Raw genomic sequence first — 17,704 nt, forward strand, 5'->3', positions numbered from 1 at the left:
ACACACACACACTCTCTCACACACACACTTACACACACATACACACACACTCTCTCACACACACACACACACACTCTCTCACACACACACACATACACACACACACTCTCTCACACACACACTTACACACACATACACACACTCTCTCACACACACACACACTCACACACACACACACACGCACACGCACACACACACACGCACACACACACAAACATACACAAATAGAGCTGGCCAGGTGATGAAGAGGGGCAGAGCTTTGGGTCCAGTCTAGAACCGGCTGTGGAGGTGTAAGTATCATCAATAAAGTGTCCCTGTTCGGATTTACCATTTGTCTACCTGGTATATCATTCCTGGTTCCATATTGTACATGGCGCATGTAATCAATGGTGAGGCACTACACAAGGCACCCAAGAAGATGGAGGCCATCATGAAGGCCCCTAGACCAGAGAGAATATGTCTCCATTGAGATCGTGCTTGGAAATTACAATGGCAAGTTTGTGTCTGATCTGGCTACTGTGCTAAGACTGATTGCTGGGTAAAGAGTGGCCTTGGAAACACAGCCAAAAATGTTCTGTTTTTTCATGGGCAGCACGGTGGCTCAGTGGTCAGCACTGCTGCCTCACAGCTCCAGGGACCCGGGTTTGATTCCAAGACAGGTGACTGTCTGTGTGGAGTTTGCACATTCTCTCCGTGTCTGCATGGGTTTCCTCCGGGTGCTCCGGTTTCCTCCCACAGTCCAAAGATGTGCAGGCTAGGTGGATTGGCCATGATAAATTGCCTGTAGTGTTCAGGGATGTGTAGATTAGGTGGGTTATAGGGGTATGGGTCGGGGGGGGATGCTCTGAGAGTCATTGTGGACTTGTTGTGCCAAAGGGCCTGTTTCCACACTGTAGGGATTTGATGATGAATGTGAGATGGCTTGCCAGGAGGTGAAACAAGCCTTAAAAAGGTCGGAAGTGTTAACCTAACGTATAATTCCTGGTTCCAAAGGAAGCACCAACGTAACAGGGAGAGGTGGCTGTTCCTGTATGATTGTAATGACAACAGGGCCAGGCATCCTTTGTAATGATGTCCCCCCACTGACAGATTTCTTAATCATGCACTTGTCAGTCTGTTTGTTTCAGCATCTGTTTAGATCCTTTACAGCACTCTGTACCTGGATGCCACACCATCAGCTTTGTTTTATTTACATGCGGCTGCTTTTACTGAGCATAAAGCACAGCGCCACGGTTGAATCTGCACACTAAGAAAATGAGCAGTGACCCCGCCACATGGGTTTCTGGCAGTCACCCCGCCACATGGGTTTCTGGCAGTGACCCCGCCACATGGGTTTCTGGCAGTGACCCTGCCACATGGGTTTCTGCACTACATATCTCTGTTGCCAATCTGTCTGGTGTGTCCATGTAGAAAATTCCCGAAAGGAAAGCATATAGAGTCCGAAGAAAGGCCATCAACCTGAAATGTGAACACTAACTTCATCTCACCGGGGACACTTCCTGACCTAATGAGTCCTCCCAGCCTTTTCAGCTGAACAGCCTCTTCCCTTGATGATTGATGTCTCTTCTACCCGGTTCATGTTTATTGCTCTATTTCGTTTCCTCAGCAACTGACTTGGGCTCCTACCCATTCCACGTGGAGATCCCAACTTAAATCCCACCCTTGCTGGATGCTGATGAAAGTGAAAAATGGTCTCGTCTTCCCCTCCTATAGATGGTATCCGACCTGCTGAGCATTTCCAGCATTTTGTGCTTTCATTTGAGGAACCCATGTGCCTTTTGAGCCAACAAACTAATAACTTCAAACCATCATTGCACTGAAGTGCAGTCAATTATTTCACTGTATGAGAGGCAGCTGATCCCATTTTACAAGCGTGTTAAATCCACAGCCCCGTGATTGCACAGTAGGATATAATCTGGCTAAACGCTTCGGGAACAAGGAGGGGGAGTGAGAGATCTATGTTCCAAATGCTCCTTAGCAGGGGTTACTGGAGTTCATTGTGTTACTCAGGCATTATATTTGCCCGTGATCTGTAAAAAACAGCTCCTTTTCTTTGGCTTTTTCTGGTTTAATTCTCTGTTCGGGTACTTCCTGTGGGCGACACAGAGAACACAGTGTTACAATGACTTATTTCTTCTCAATCTTTTTCTACACTTTTCAAAAGAGGATATGTTTGGAATCAGAACCATAAACAAGGAAAGAGAAGGGGGCAACCAACCATTCCCATTCCACTGACAATGCTGAAGAGAGTTCCTCAGAAACTCTTGGGGTAAAAGAAAGGGATAACCTTCTTTCTTTTTAAATTCCAACTTGGACATGTTTACTTTGTGCAATATTGTAAAGAGAAGGATCAGAGCTGTTGTGTGATTGTGTAGGGCATATTCTAAAGGCCTAAAGGCTGCTTAGAAAAGGACAGAGGCTTAATTGTTACAAAACTAGACTTTTAAAGCACCAGAATCGATACCATTCAGTTCGGCTCACAGTAATACACTCTGAGAGGCTGGTCCACCGTTTCAGATCGGATGCAAAAAAATTCATGCCATTATTCGAAAAGAGAAAGGAATGCCCTCCCCAGCGTCCTGCCTAGCATTTATCCCTCAAGAAATATCACTGATATCTCATCCAGTCATTTATCTCATTGCTGGCTTGAGAGTTTGGTATCGTGTAGCAACTGTACATAAATTGACCATGATGTTTCTCTATGTTACAATACAGATGATATTCCACTGGTACTTCATTGACTGTGAAGTACTTTGGGGTGTCCTAAGTTTGTGAAAATCGCGAGAGAAACTCAAGTTCATTCTTACTTTCTGAGGAGATTTGTGAGCTTGGAGATGGGGCCTGTGAGCAATATTGAAGAAAAATGTGTCGTGCCAGTTCCCCAAGGCATGCCCATCTTGTCCCATTTGTCCTGGAGGTAGCTCCTGTACAGTGACAGCTATCTGCCTGGCAGCAGTGGGGTGCACTTATTTTTATTAATTTGCAGAAAATTGCAAAAGCTCTCCTGCAATTTTGATAGCAAGAGCCCCCATGCATTTCCACAACATTCAAGAGGGCAGCTGCACAGTAAGAGGAAAGAGAGGCATGAAAATAAGGGATAATCTGTCCGTCTAGTGGTGCCAATAGCCAGCCTGAGGGCATGCAGTGACAGAAGTGTGCCATTGCAAATGGAGCTCCTGGGCACTGTTCTCACAGGCAGTGGTTGGAGTGCAGGGACAACTGCCAGTTTCCTCACCCTCATCCCGCAGCCCTTCACCCTGCTTTACTTTATCACCTCAGCGACACACTGTCAATCCTGGTGCTGTGAAAGATCCGAGCATACTCACCAGTTCTCCTCCTCCTCCTCCTCCTCCTCCTCCTCAGTTTGGACAGGGAACTCAAGAGGCAACCTGCTAACCAGTGATCTTCCGGAATGTTCCAGATAGTGTGCTGATCCGACGGCCTGGTTACAGGACCCAACTGCTGAAAATACTCTCACGTCTGGAAGGTTCAGCCCACGTTATCTTTGTGGAAGATTGTAGGGCTCTGTTTTGGCATAGATTTTTTCCTCCCCTTTATTCATTCACAGGATGAGGGTGTTACTGGCTAGGCCAGCATTTATTACCCATCCCTAATTGCCCAGAGGTCAGTTCAGAGTCAACCACATTGCTGTGGGTCTGGAGTCACATGTAGGCCAAAACAGGTAAGGATGGCAGTTTCCTTCCCTGAAGGACATTAGTGAACAAGTTGGGTTTTTCCCCGAGAATTGACAATGGATTCATGGTCATCATTAGATTCTTAATTCCAGATATTTTACTGAATTCAAATTCCACCATCTGCCGTGGTGGGATTCAAACCCTGGTCCCCAGAATGTTATCTGGGTCTTTGGATTAATAGTCTAGTGATAATACCACTAGGCCATCACCTCCCCCTTAGGGCTGATGACTGCAGTGCCTTCAGGCTTGCTATTGGCACCATTAAATGGTCAGATTGCATTTTATTTTCACACTGCTGTGCCCTCCCGCTGTGCAGTTCCCTCCTCTGTACCTTCCGACACCATGTAGGGGCCTGCATGATGCTATCGAAATTGCATCCCCATCAGAAATTTGCTATCATGTGCACATTTAACAAGCTTAATGGGCTCCACCTTGCTGCTGGCTGAGTTGCTGTCATTTGAGCTGACTCTGGGTGTATCAGGAGAAGGTGGGAACACATGGGAGAATAGGCTCATTCAGAGATAGGAAGAACTGCCGATGCTGGAGGAACACAGCAGGCCAGGCAGCATCAGAGGGGCAGGAAAGCTGACGTTTCGGTTTGGGGCCCTTCTTCAGAAATAGGCTCAATGCGTTTTTCTTTGGTTTAATTAAAGTGCTGTTAATGTGTGACTGAAACTATTAGTAAATGATGCATGAAACTTATTTGAAGCTTATTCTTTACTGACTAGTAATTTCAAGGCAATAGGTACTTGCAGTCAATAGAAAAACTGCTGATTCTCTTTGGCTTGTATTTAAGATCAAGGCAGCCAACAGGCTGTATAGCTTCTTAGTTGCTGGAATCATTTGTTCGGGTACCTATGGAGCTAAGCCAAGTACAACAGCACATTGGCGCTGTACTGAACTGCTTGGAATTACAGTGCAGTGCTACTCAAATGCTGAAGTTAGATCCAAGGAATCTGCAGGCAGAAAAGAATAAGACAGAAGAGTAGGAAAGTAAATTGCAGAATAACCAGGAGGTTTGCAACATCAGGAGGATTTGTTCCCCTTTTTATTTTCGGCGCTTTACAAAACAAAAAAGCAATGCCTCTGGGGTCTGTAGCTGTCTCCATCTGTCTACTGCTGTGCACAGGGGCACATGGACAGTGGGAATGGTGGTCCTGGCTGTGGGGCACAGACCAAACCACGGCAACACCTGGCACAACAACCCCAGTGAGCACGCGATCACCCAGCAACGAGTGGCTACCAGGAAACACGATGAGACAAGGACTCCAGTCCACACCAGTTGCCAAATCAGCTAGTGCCACCCAATCCCTGAGTCCACCTCTCCAAGAGCACTCGGCCCAAGTGTCCTCAACAGTGAGGAACTCTTCAGCTGCGGAACTGACTGAAACCAAAAGTGTTGGCTGGCTTCAGGAAAGGAATCTGACAGGTAAAATGTCCTTTCAGCAGGGGGTAACTGAATGCTCAGGCTGTCTTTATTGGAACGACATTCGATCTACACTGGGCACTGGAACTCGGGTGTGGCATTATGCAGAAATAGCAAAGCCTCCCTAGCAACGTTCCATATGCCCAGTGTCTGAAATTGTGGCCTTTTTAATTTGTATTTTAAAAATTTCAGTGCTAATCACAAAGCGTTCCATTTAGAGCTGATGGAAGTTAAAGCTGGCGCAGTTGGAAACACACATGCATTCTATCACTCCCATATGGAGGAAATCTGCTTTAACATTGTTGGGAGAAGCTTTTCAATGCAACTAGTCTGATGTGTATACCTAGCACTCTGCTTATTTTAAAATTTCAAACTTTCAGTAACTGCAGTTTTCTTCTCACTCAGCACAAGCCTGTACTGGTAGGGTTCAGTATTCAAAGTGGTTACAAAGCCATGATTTACATGTCTCGGATAATTGGTTGCTTTCCTGGAGTACCAGATCAGGTCAAAGGCCTTCCAGGGCAATATTTAGATAGGATCTTACTTTATGCAGCAAAAAAAAACAACAATTAAATACTAAATAGGGAGGAAAGAACGTACATTTATGCAAAATTTTCATAACCTCTGATTATGTCGAAGTTCTTTCCAGCCTGTGAATTACTGGGGGATGGGTCTGGGTGGGATGCTCTGAGGGTTAGTGTGGACTTGTTGGGCCGAAGGACCCGTTTCCACACTGTGGGATTTTTTTTATTCTATGATACTCCTTCTGAGGGGTGATGAGGACGAGAAAAGCAAACCATGCTGGGATTGTTCCCAGTTGGAGAGAGGTAGGAGATAGTAGGGTGTCTGAATGAAGGACCCAATGTTGTCAAGGTAAGCCCCGCCGAGAGCCAGCCTCCTGCCTTTGCTGCTGGTCCCTATCCTCTTCCCCCTCGTGATCTCCCAACCCCGTACTGCTGTTGCCAGGATCCCTCGACAGTGCTGGGATTCCGATGTGCACCACTTAAGTAGTGGCCGCTGGTCCCCCTAGAGCTTCGCCAACCACTGCACAGCTACCAGTGAGGTGGTGGTGGGTGGGGGGGGTAGTGGTGGTGACAGGATAGGTGTGGCACGGCAGGAGATGGCAACATTTCTTTCCCTGGGGTCCTTGATCCTGGACAACTGCTGCACAGTTCAGTATTTAATTCAGCAAGACCTCTCCAAAAGGAGGCAGAACAGGGCCTTCACTAACTTGTCTGCTGATGAGTAGGATCCCAGTCATCTACGTTGAATGTATAAAGGTTTGTGCAAGAGAGCCACATGGTAAAATCCAACAGCCCTTCCTGTCTGCTACTCATGTTCCAGAGAAAGCAGCCACCCACCCAAAGCCCACCTGTACCACCCATGAAACACCATGCAGTCGCTACCTGGGATTTACCAGACTGATGCCTGCAATGGCAGGACTGATGTATGAAGAGAGACTGGATCATTAGGTCTGTACACGCTGGAGTTTAGAACAATGGTGCATGGGATCTCATAGAAACCTATAAATGTCTAACTGGGCTAGACAGAGTGAATGCAGGAAGGATGTTCCTGATCACTGGGATGTCCAGAACAAGGGGTCACAGTTTAAGGATATGGAGGAGGCTATAATAGTACTGAGATAAAGACAAATTTCTTTGCCCAGAGAGTGGTGAACCTGGGGAAATCTCTGTCACAGAGAGTGGTTAAGGTCAAAACATTGAATATTTCCAAGGAGGTGGATACAGTTCTTAGGGCTACAGGGATCAAAGGGGAGAAGGTAGGAACAGGGTACTGGGTTGGATGATCAGCCTGACCATGTTGAATGGTGGAGCAGGTTTGAAGGACAGAACAACCCTGCTCCTATTTCCTAAGTTTCTATGATTTCTCCTGATCAGATCCTGTAACAGCGAGAAAAGATAATTGTGTATCCTGTGGAAGCAGAGGTCTGATCTGGGGAATCCCCAGGTGATGCATATTTAATGAAAACGTAGCAATGGAAAGGGATCCACATTGGTTAAACGGTGACAGGAAAAGCATTTACCTTTTTGTTCTTGTATTGCAGAGAGAGGATCCAATGATCACATTGACTTAACGGGCCTGATCGGAGTCCCTTTACCACCGTCAGTTGCATTCATCACGGGATATGAAGGCTTTCCAGCATACAGTTTCGGGCCGGGTGTAAACATTGGTCGGCTGACGAGGACTATGGTGCCTCAGTCTTTCTACAGGGACTTTGCTATTCTGGTGACCATCAAACCAGCCAGTGACAATGGTGGGGTGTTGTTTGCCATTACAAATTCCTACCAGAATATTATTTACTTGGGAGTGAAACTAACTGCAGTCTGGAACAACAGCCAACAGATTGCGCTTTTTTACACAGAATCGGGTTCTCAAACTTCCCGTGAGGTCGCCTCATTTGAAGTGCCACCAATGACAAACAAATGGACTCGGTTTGCTTTATCCATTGAGGATGATCTTGTCACCTTGTATTTGGACTGCGATGAATACCAGCAGAGTCACTTCACACGGTCACATCAGGCATTACATTTTGAGCCAAGTTCTGGAATTTTCATTGGGAATGCTGGAGCTTCAGGGTTGAGCAAGTTTGTAGTAAGTACCATGGAGGTTTCTTTTTTAACATGTTAAATGCTTAAAAGACGCATGGTTGATATTTTAACCACTGATATTGGTGTTTTATTAGCAAAATTATCATCACGAAACCTCTGAAAAATATAGCAGGGCCAAGCGTTTAATGTGTTATTTTACCAGCCAGAGTATAGGCTATTCAGATCACGGTATTTATGAAAACAATTTAGTGGTCTCAATATTTACCTGAGCTGGGATTTGGAGTACAAGGATGGGAAAACCCAGATGGTCAGAGTACATATGTATTTTTTGAACAAGCTTCCTGCCTGGGAATCAGTCTTATTGACAGGCTTGGCTGCCTGATAGGCAGGGAATGCCCCAGAAAAATCTGCAGCCCAGGAGCGGATAGGTTTGGTGGCTGTTGGACGTAGAGTTTGTTGTGGTAAAGGTTCCATGCAGTATAGTTGTTGGGATCAGGAAATGGGTTACAGCAAGCTGAAAGTGCGAAGTAAGGTTGGAGAGGGAGCAACATTGAGTCAAAAACTGGGACAGAGGTGACATTTTCATAGAAAAATCAAATGGGTTCAGTTTGTTCTTTGATCCTGAGGGTGTTTATGGGGACGATGATGGATGATTGTTGATTGTGCCAATTGGATGCAGATTTTGGAGGTGCATGTGTATTTAGTCAGTTGAGCTGAGGTAGGAACACTTTTGTTCCTCCTGGCTCCAAAGCCAGGAAGATACATTTTTTAAAGAAAATCTCTCATGGTATGCAGATGTTGCTGGCAAGCACAACATATATTGCCCATTCTCTATTGCCCTCAAGAAGGTGGTGGTGATCCACCATGAACACAGCACTCTGACTTGCTCGTATAGCCTCAGTATCTATATGGCTGGATTGGTTTGGTTTTCTGGTCAATGGTAACACCTGAGATGTAGTGGTGGGCGATTCAATGATGGTAGTGCCAGGAAGTCCTGCAGAAGTTCATTATCAAGAAAAACATGTTAGATTCCCTCTTGTTGGATTTCATGGCTCTTGTTATTCATAAATTTAACTGATTACTCATCAGACCAAAGCTAAGTGTTGTCCAGGTCTTTTTGAAGATAGACTCAGACTATTTCATTATCCAACTAGTTATGAATGGTACTGAACCTTGTACGATCATCAATGAACATTCTTAATTCTAACCTCATGATAAAAGGAAGGTCATTAATGAAGCCTATGAAGATGTTTGGGCCTATGAACTATCCTGAGAAACCTCTGCACCAATGTCCTGAGGCTGAGATGTTTTGGCATCCAATAACCACAGACAACCTCCTTTCTGATAGGTGTGACTCCCAACTAGAGGAGAGTTTTTTTTCTGATTCCCAGTGGTTCCAGTTTTGCCAGAGTTCCTTGATGCCACATTTGGACAAATGCTGCCTTGCTGTCAAGAACAATCACTCTCACCTGACTTCACTTCTGGAATTCATTTGTTTTATCCATGTTAGACCCAGGCTGTAATGATTCCACAGACATGTAGTCCTGGCAAAATCTAAACTGTAAGTTATTGCTGAGTGAGTGACACTTGATAGAAGTGTCAATAATACCTTCCATAATTTTGCTTCCAATTTGAGAGTAGATTGATGGAAAAGTAATTGCTTTCAAATTGAACTTGTTCTGCTTTTCATGGATAGGATATGCCTAAACAATTGTCTACACTGTTGCATGGATGTCAATGTGGTAGTTGTACTGGAATAAGGGACACAAGTAGTTCTGGAATACAAGTCTTCAGCACTGTAGCTACAATGATGTTGGCACCCACAGGCTTGGCTGTATCTAGTATGTTCAGGGAGTTCCTCAGGGTGATGTCCTAGGCCCTACAAATTCAGCTGCTTCATCAATGACCATTTCTGCATCATACTATTAGAGGTTGGGATGTTCAATGATGGTACTGTTTAGTATTATTCACAAAATCCGAGATATTGAAGCAGTCTGTACCCACACGCAACAAAGTTTGGGCAAAATTCAGCTTGGGTTGAAATGTGATGAGTAGCATCATGCCACTCAAATGCCAGGCTATGACCATCTCCAACATGAGAGAATCTAACCACATCTTCTTAACATTCAACGGCAGGCTCGAAATACCCCATCATCAACATCCTGGAGGTTACTATTGAGTTGAAGCTTAGCTGGTCCAGCCGTATAAATACTGTGTCTGCGAGAGCAGGTTAATAGCTTGGAATTCTGCAGTGAGTAACTTATCTCTTGACCCCCAAAACCTTTCCACCATTTGCCATGCTTTAAAGTCAGGAGTCTAATAGAATTGTGTCCACTTATCTGAATGAGAGCACTCAAGAAGCTCAACAGCATCTAAGCCAAAGCAACCCACTTGATTTACTGTCTGTGCACCACTGTAAACACTAATTGCTTCCACTGCCACTGCACAGTGGCAACAATAGTATCACGTACAAGATGCACTGCAACAACTGAACAAGACTCCCTTAACAGTGATTCTTAAACCCACAAACTCAATTGCCTTGAATAACAAGGACAGCATATATACAGGAACACCACCACTTGCAAATGATCTGGAGCTATATCACCACTCCAAAGCAGTTGCTGGGTCACATTCCCAGGACTCTCTCCCGACAGCACTGCATGGACTACAGCAGGTTGAAGGTCTTGTGACACATTGGTAGCATCCCAATTCAAGGCCAGAAGCTCTGGCTTCAAGTTCTACCTAAAGTTTTGGTGGCGATGGAAACTGTGAAAAACCAACATGACCACAGAGGCTATTTATCAATCTGTAAATCTCTCTAATTCACCTATGGCCGTTGGCAGGACTGACTGAGTTACTTGGTCAGCCAGAATACTGTGGCAGATACAGCACAACAACCTCCCTACAGTAAAAGATTCCCAGTTCAGGATCTTACCAGGAGCAAACATTATCCCTACTCAAAGCACCACCACGCTCACATAAGCAGCTCAAGAAGGTAACTATAGAGGTTCAAGAAAGCGGCACATCACCACCTTTACAGGGGTGATTAGGGATGGTAATAAATGTTGACTTGCAAGCAACATAACCCAAGAATGAATATAAAAAGAAAGTTCAACAGGGCTTTGGTAAGACCACACCTGAATGACTATGTGTAGTTTTAGTCTCGAAATTGAAGGCAAAATATTTTTACTTTTGAGGTGGTACTACAGAAGTTCACTAGATTGGTTTCTGGGATGAGAAGGTTATCCCTATGATGACAGGCAGAGTGAATGCACTCTGAAATTTTGAAGAATGGAAGTTGCCCTGATTGAAATATTCAAAGTTCTAGAGGAACGGGATACTGAGAGGTTGACTTGCCCTGGCTGGGGAATTGAAGACAAGGCCAGCACATCGATCTTTTAAAAATGAGGAGAAATTTCTTCTCTCAGAAAATTTGGGATCTTTAGAACTTGTAATCCCCACAGGGTGTGGAAGTGCCATTGCTAAGTATTTTTGGTGCTCAAATAAACAGATATTTTGATCTCTCAGGGAGTCAGGGTGTAATGGGACAATGAGTTGAGACAGAAGACTAGCGATGATCATATTCAATGATGGAGCAGGCTTGAGGGGCTGTTCAGTCCATTCTTGCTCCAATTTGGTTCATTCCCAGGACATGGGTTTAAGGTAGAAATCCTGCTAAAATGGAGGAATGCAATTTCCTGAAAATGTTTCAACAACCTGCTGAGATCAGATTTGTCACTTCCCCTACCAACCTCCATGAGCAACACATATGAGTGTCTAGGGTTGGATACCTGTGTCAAACCAATTCTCAATTGACTGACACCACCCCTTTGAGGTGTTAATACTTCTCCCAGTGAACCAACAAAACTATGTTGCCTGAATATGAAGGTATCACTGTAAGATCATTATAGTGTTTTGTAATTGGAGTCTTAGAAGGTGATAACATTTACACAGAAAGAGGCCACTCTCCCCACAGTGCTGATGCTGGATCTTCAACTGGAACAGTCCAAAAAGTTCCATTTCTTTTTCAAATCCTTATCCAATTCTTTTTCAAGTGATGTCATGGTCTGACCATGCTCTGTGGGGGAACATGTCCTTGAACAACCTCCTTTATTCTTCCAGACATAATCCTCACTGTATGCTTTTGCTACTGAGGTGATTTTTTTCAGTCAATACGATCAATCTTCAACTATTTTATGTCCTAATACCTTCCAGTGAAAATAATTTGTCATTGTAGAAATGAACTTTTTTACTTAACATTACAAAAATGCAATATACATATATTTTCATGTATGCAATATTTTCATATTAATTGCTGCATTCACAGATGGCCAATGAAATTTAACATGCTGATTTGAATCTCTTAAATCTGCAAATGTTGGAGCTATTACTACAGTTAACTTGAATAATTGAAAATATCTTGCTAGATTTAATCTAGTTTAATCCGCTTAAACTTTCTCTGTCAAAAGTTCAACAAAATAATCAGTTTTTGGTTTATGATTCTTTTAAACTTTAATAGGCAAATAAATTGTAGACATTCCTTTTCATTGATACTGAATATTCAGATGTGGGTTTCCCAAGTATCTTTTGCTTTAATGTCGACTTCACAATCTATCAATGTAATCCTAAAGTGATGGAAGGCGTAAATATTATTGTTATGGATCAGAGATATGAAGACATTCCAGTCTTGTACAAATGGCCCCCTCAAATGAGCTTATCTTTTCAAAAAGGAGGAAATGAATACCACCTCACGCTTGTAATTACCTTGCTGGGCACTACACTAAATATTTCTGACCAAACCAAGGAATTAGGTAAATATTAACTCAAACTTAGCAGTTCTCTGTACATATTCAATTTTTCATTCTTTGAACTGATCCAAAACTCTGTTCCCCCCTTTAGCTCTAGACAGCCCTATAAAACTGGCAGCAAACCTGTCCATTAATTACCCATAGTTGCTGACCTACATCGGCCTTCAGCCACCAAATGCCATAATATTAAGATTCTCAGCCATGTGTTCAATTCCTTTCACAACCTCACCCTTTCCTATTTTTGTAACCCCACCCTCTGACATTTCTGCATGCACCAATTCTGGCTTCTTGCCCATCCTTCTCAGTATTTAGGAACTTCACTGCAGTCTCTGTTTACTACCATGTTTTAATCATCCACCGCTCCTTCTATCCAGACTCCTGTGACTGTTCCTTAAATTGTCTAGATCCTGAGCTCTGAAATTTTGTCATTAAATTTCTCCCATTTCTCTCTCCCCATTTTAAGTCCCTCCTTTAAAACCACCTCTTTGACGGAATTTATGGTTGCCTGTCCTGTTGCTTCCCTCTTTGAGCCAAATTTTTTTCTGCATATTCTCTTCAAAAGCAGCTTAAGATGTTTCAGAAACATTGTCTTAATCCACATTGTCTTCACTGAAAATTCAAGTGCATCAGGATGAAAGTTTCAGTTTTCTCTCAGTCATTAAAATGCTGACTCAGACAAAGTCCCTGAAATTGAGATATTGCACACAGAATGTGGTGTCTCCATATAGGACCGTATTCAAAAGTATTTCAGTCAGAACTAGTGTGACCTGCAAGTTGTTTGTCTCTGCATTGCTTTTTGTTCCTTTGAATATGACGTGGTCAAACATTAGTGGTCAGCTTCCATTGGTCACTGTATACATTCTCATGATATTAAAGTCCATGTGTAATGTGTCCCAATGGGCAGCATTCTTAACCGCTGAGTCACTAGGTTCAATTCCCATTCTAGGGCTAGAACATTAATAGTCAAAGCTGATACTTCAGTGTTGTACTAACGGAGTGCTGCACTGTGAAAGGTGCTGTCTTTGAGATAACATATTAAATTGATGTCCTATCTGTTTATCTAATAGAACATAAAATAATAACCTGGCACTGTTTTGAAGAAGAATGAGAGAGTCCTTCACAATGTGCCGGGCTATATTTATTCCTCAAATCAACATCACAAAAACATGAATATGTTGCCTTGTTTCTGATATTCCAAAAGTGACTACATGTCAAAGGTATTTAATTGGCTGTGAAGCTTCTTGAGACAACTAGCTGTTGTGAAAAGCATGAACAACTCTTCCTTTTCATGTTTTGAAGATGATCCTATGAAATGTTAATGTTAAGGCAAAATCACATTGACTACTTTTCTGTGCATTACAAACAAATATTGATCACTTTTTTCATGATTTTAATAATACCCTTCTGTGGAAATATCAGTTGGGTGCAAGCCATCTTTCATTGCTATCTTAGCCCATAAGATTCAGGTGATGCTAACAGTATCCCACCATGAGAATTCTTGTGAAGTTTAAATTTGAAGATCATTGACATCGCTTAGAGCCAAGATGAACTCAGCAATGTGCCACTACAGGCTTCATGCTTCCCTCCATATCAAGATTTCCTTCAATCATACGAGCCATGACAGAGGTTATCAAATATTTAAAATCCATCAGAACCTTAATTCTGCCTGATTCAATATTTACCCCCCCATAAGGAGGCACTAACCCTTAAATGTACTTGACCTATGAACCAGGATTCACACATGCTATTTGCAAAGTTAATGCAATACAGGCAGCTTATGTCGGTTTTTCAGAAGATCTGAAGTAACAAGAGTTTTGCTTCAATGCAAGTGTCATCTGGCCCTGCAGTCAGCCATTCCTGACACCAGTTTGCTGGGATTGTGTAATTGGGACTGTACTGAAAACATTCTTCCTGATCTTTCTCCTAAACAATCAATCCCTGGTTTGAACATCATGCTTCTTTATTCTTCGTTTCCCCCACAAAAGAAAATACTTTAAAATAAATGTAACTTTTTAATCACCTACTAGCACTCACCCCTTGATCTTTTACACTGAAGGGGCTACAAATTATGTTTGTGCAACCCAAGCTCATAATTCAATTATCTCGTCCTTGTATTATTCTAATGAATGTTTGTTATGCCCCTTCCCAGGTCACTATATTCTTTGTGAGATATAGAGGCCAGATCTGATCAGTGTTCCAGATGGGGTCTTGTTAAGGCTGTGTATTATGTATTCCAGCCCCCTTTAGGCAAATGCTAATATTCTATTAGCTCTTTAATTACTTTCTGTGATTTCTGTATTTCCACTCCATCTACTGTTCGACAGTTCCCAGTCACTATCATTTAAAAAATACTTTAATCCAACTTTCTTTTGTCCCATACTTCCCCACAATTATCGCCACCCACCACAAGCATTTAATCTTGCAATGTTCCTTTGCAACTTTCTGCTCTATATCATTTACGATTGTCAGTACATTAAATATCCAACTGTATTGTCTCTCATCAGAATTATTGATAAACACAATGAAAATCTGAGGCCCCCATGTAGGTCCCAGAGGGATTCCACCAGTCACATCCTACAAAGTTGAGTTCATTTCCGTTATGTATATCCATTATCCATACTCTCTGTCTCCTCCCTCCCAACTTATTTTCTTATCCATGGAACTTTTACATTTGCTAACATTTGCAAGTGAAACCCTTGGTTTCCATGCCAGCTTTCAGATGTATGATAAGATATTTGGCCCACCTTCTAACCGATTCTGTTGCTGAACGGGAAAATATTCGGATCCAGTAGCTGTGATATGCTCATCAGCTATATTTAGGATACAGAGTTATGGGTCCTGCGGATTCCCCTGCTTATCCATCAAAATGTTTCTATTCCCATAATTTTTCCACTGAAAGTTTTAATGGTTAAGCAGGAAGAAAGTCCTGCATAAATTTATTCCCTGTGTTAAACCAGACTGTTGTGTCCAGTAGGATTTGTTTTAGGATAATTGGGAAGAGAGAGGTAGGAAACAGTGCTTGAAATGAGAATGAGAAAGAATGCAACAGTAATATGTTAGAGAGATAGTAGGAACTGCCAATGCTGGAGAATCTGAGATAACAAGGTGTAGAGCTGGATGAACACAGCAGGCCAAGCAGCATCAGAGGAGCAGGAAGGCTGATGTTTTGGGTCGAGACCCTTCTTCAGAAAAAAAAATCATATGTTAGCATTGGGTTAAAGGTAAATGTAAAGTTAAAGTTAAAGGTAAAGGGGAGGAAGACAAACTGTTGGCCCAATCGAAGGACTGGACAGGTTGATTGACAGACCTAAGTAAAACAAAGAACTGCAGATGCTGGAGATCTGAAACAAAAAACGGAAATTTGCTGGAAAAACTCAACAGGTATGGCAGCATCTGTGGGAAGAAAGCAGAGTTAATATTGGAGTCCAGTGACTCTTCATTAGAACTGATTCATATATATTGTAAATAACTGCAGCCCCAGCACAGATCCCTGTGGCACTCCTTATTACAAGTTGTATTCTGAAAATGCCACCCTTATCCCAACTGTCTGTCTACTATTAGTTAGAAAATCTCTACCCAAGCTAACATTCTACCTACAACACCATGATTACTGGCTTTATGCATGTTACTTTAACACACAGCTTTTAGGAATCCAAATATATTACATCTACTGATTCCCATTTATCTATCCTGCTTGCTTCCTTCTCAAAGACTTTAACAAATCTGTCAAGCACGAGTTTTTGTGTTAATTTCTCTCCTTCCTTTAGCCTCTTGATTATGTTGTATTTTTTGAGAGCTATTAGTATCCTCTACTGAGAAGACTGAAGCAAAGTATTTTTTCAATTCCTTTGCCATTTCTTGCTTCCTTATTATTATGTCCCCAATCTCATTCTGTAAAGAATATTTGTCCACTTTGCTTTCTCTCTCCCTTTTTATTTAAGATATTCTTACTGTCCATTTCTATATTACTTGCTAGTTTGCCCTCATAGTTTTTCACCCGCTTTTTTTTAAATATTTTTATTCATCTTTTAAAACTTTCCCAATCCTCTGGTTTACCACTGATTGTTGTACAATTTTTAATCAATTATCAAATCCCTACAGTGTGGAAACAGGCCATTCAAACCTGCACAGAAACAGGGAGAATGTGCAAGCTCCACACAGACAGTCACCCACGGGTGGAATTGAACCCAGGTCCCTGGCACTGTGAGGTAGCAGTGCTAACCACTGAACCACTGAGCCACCCCTATCCTGAGCTTCCTTGATTAACCATGTTTGGTTTATCTGCTTCCTCGAATCCATCTTCCTCATTGAGATATATATTTTCTGCAGGTCATAAACTATTTTCTTAAATGCTGCCATATTGTTCAACCTTTCTGCTAGACCCCTTTCCCAGTTAATTCCAGTCAAATTTGCCCTCATCCTTATCAAATTACCCTTATTTAAGTTTTACACACTTTGTTTCTGATCCAACTGAATGCTAAATTCTACCGTGTTCCCTAGAGGATCGTTTACTCAGCAAACACTTTACTAAACCTGCTTCTTTGCATATTACCAGATCCCAAACGGTTTGATCCCTGTTGAATCTACAACATATTGTTTCAGGAAACTGTCCTAAAGACACTATGAATTCTTACTCTTGGCTACCTTTGCCAACTTGACTTTCGAAATCCGCATAAAGAATTTTTAAAAAGCTATAGGGCAAGCCACCTCAGCAGAGATGGACTTCTTTTACACTGGCGATGCGAACATCCTAACCCCAGTGTAAAATTCAGCCCAGTGATCAAACATCATTTGGAATCCTGAGAACAAAATTAGGCAGAAACATAATCTTTGCAAAGATAAGCTCTTCTGTCTAAAATAAATTACCAATAAAAATTATTTTGTAGCAAATACACAATTGAAAATGCTAAGCTCTTTCAAGGAGAGTACTACTTCAGCATGTTTTTATACTACCAATGAATGTTATTTTATAACCATATTTGCCTTACTGGCTTGATATTTTTTGGAGCCCTCATCCAAGCCTCTGACTTGGACCAAATTCAGCTGAACATTGAGTCTGAATTATCAGATCTGTGCCTCACAGGCAAGTGGTTCTGAGCCCTGACATAGCTGCTGCTTGTATCGGGTGAACATTGTTGGAGTTTCTCTCTTTAAGCAGGACTGGCTCAGGCTTTGTCATACTGGGCAGCCGAGTGAATTCCTTGT

The 17,704-nt window shown here is 42.4% G+C and overlaps 1 protein-coding gene across 5 annotated transcripts in view; it reads left to right on the plus strand.

Annotated features, from left to right (window-relative positions):
- LOC109936498 (collagen alpha-1(XV) chain-like) overlaps positions 1-17,704 on the plus strand; it is a 224,713-nt gene that overhangs the window by 61,559 nt on the left and 145,450 nt on the right. For all 5 annotated transcript variants that reach the window (XM_048595698.1, XM_048595699.1, XM_048595697.1 and 2 more), the window contains exon 3: positions 7,187-7,734. In XM_048595698.1, the coding sequence (XP_048451655.1) occupies positions 7,187-7,734 (548 nt within the window). The remainder of the gene's footprint in view (positions 1-7,186; positions 7,735-17,704) is intronic.

Source organism: Rhincodon typus, chromosome 4, assembly GCF_021869965.1.
Source record: "Rhincodon typus isolate 14 chromosome 4, sRhiTyp1.1, whole genome shotgun sequence".
Classification (NCBI taxonomy): Eukaryota; Metazoa; Chordata; class Chondrichthyes; order Orectolobiformes; family Rhincodontidae; genus Rhincodon; species Rhincodon typus.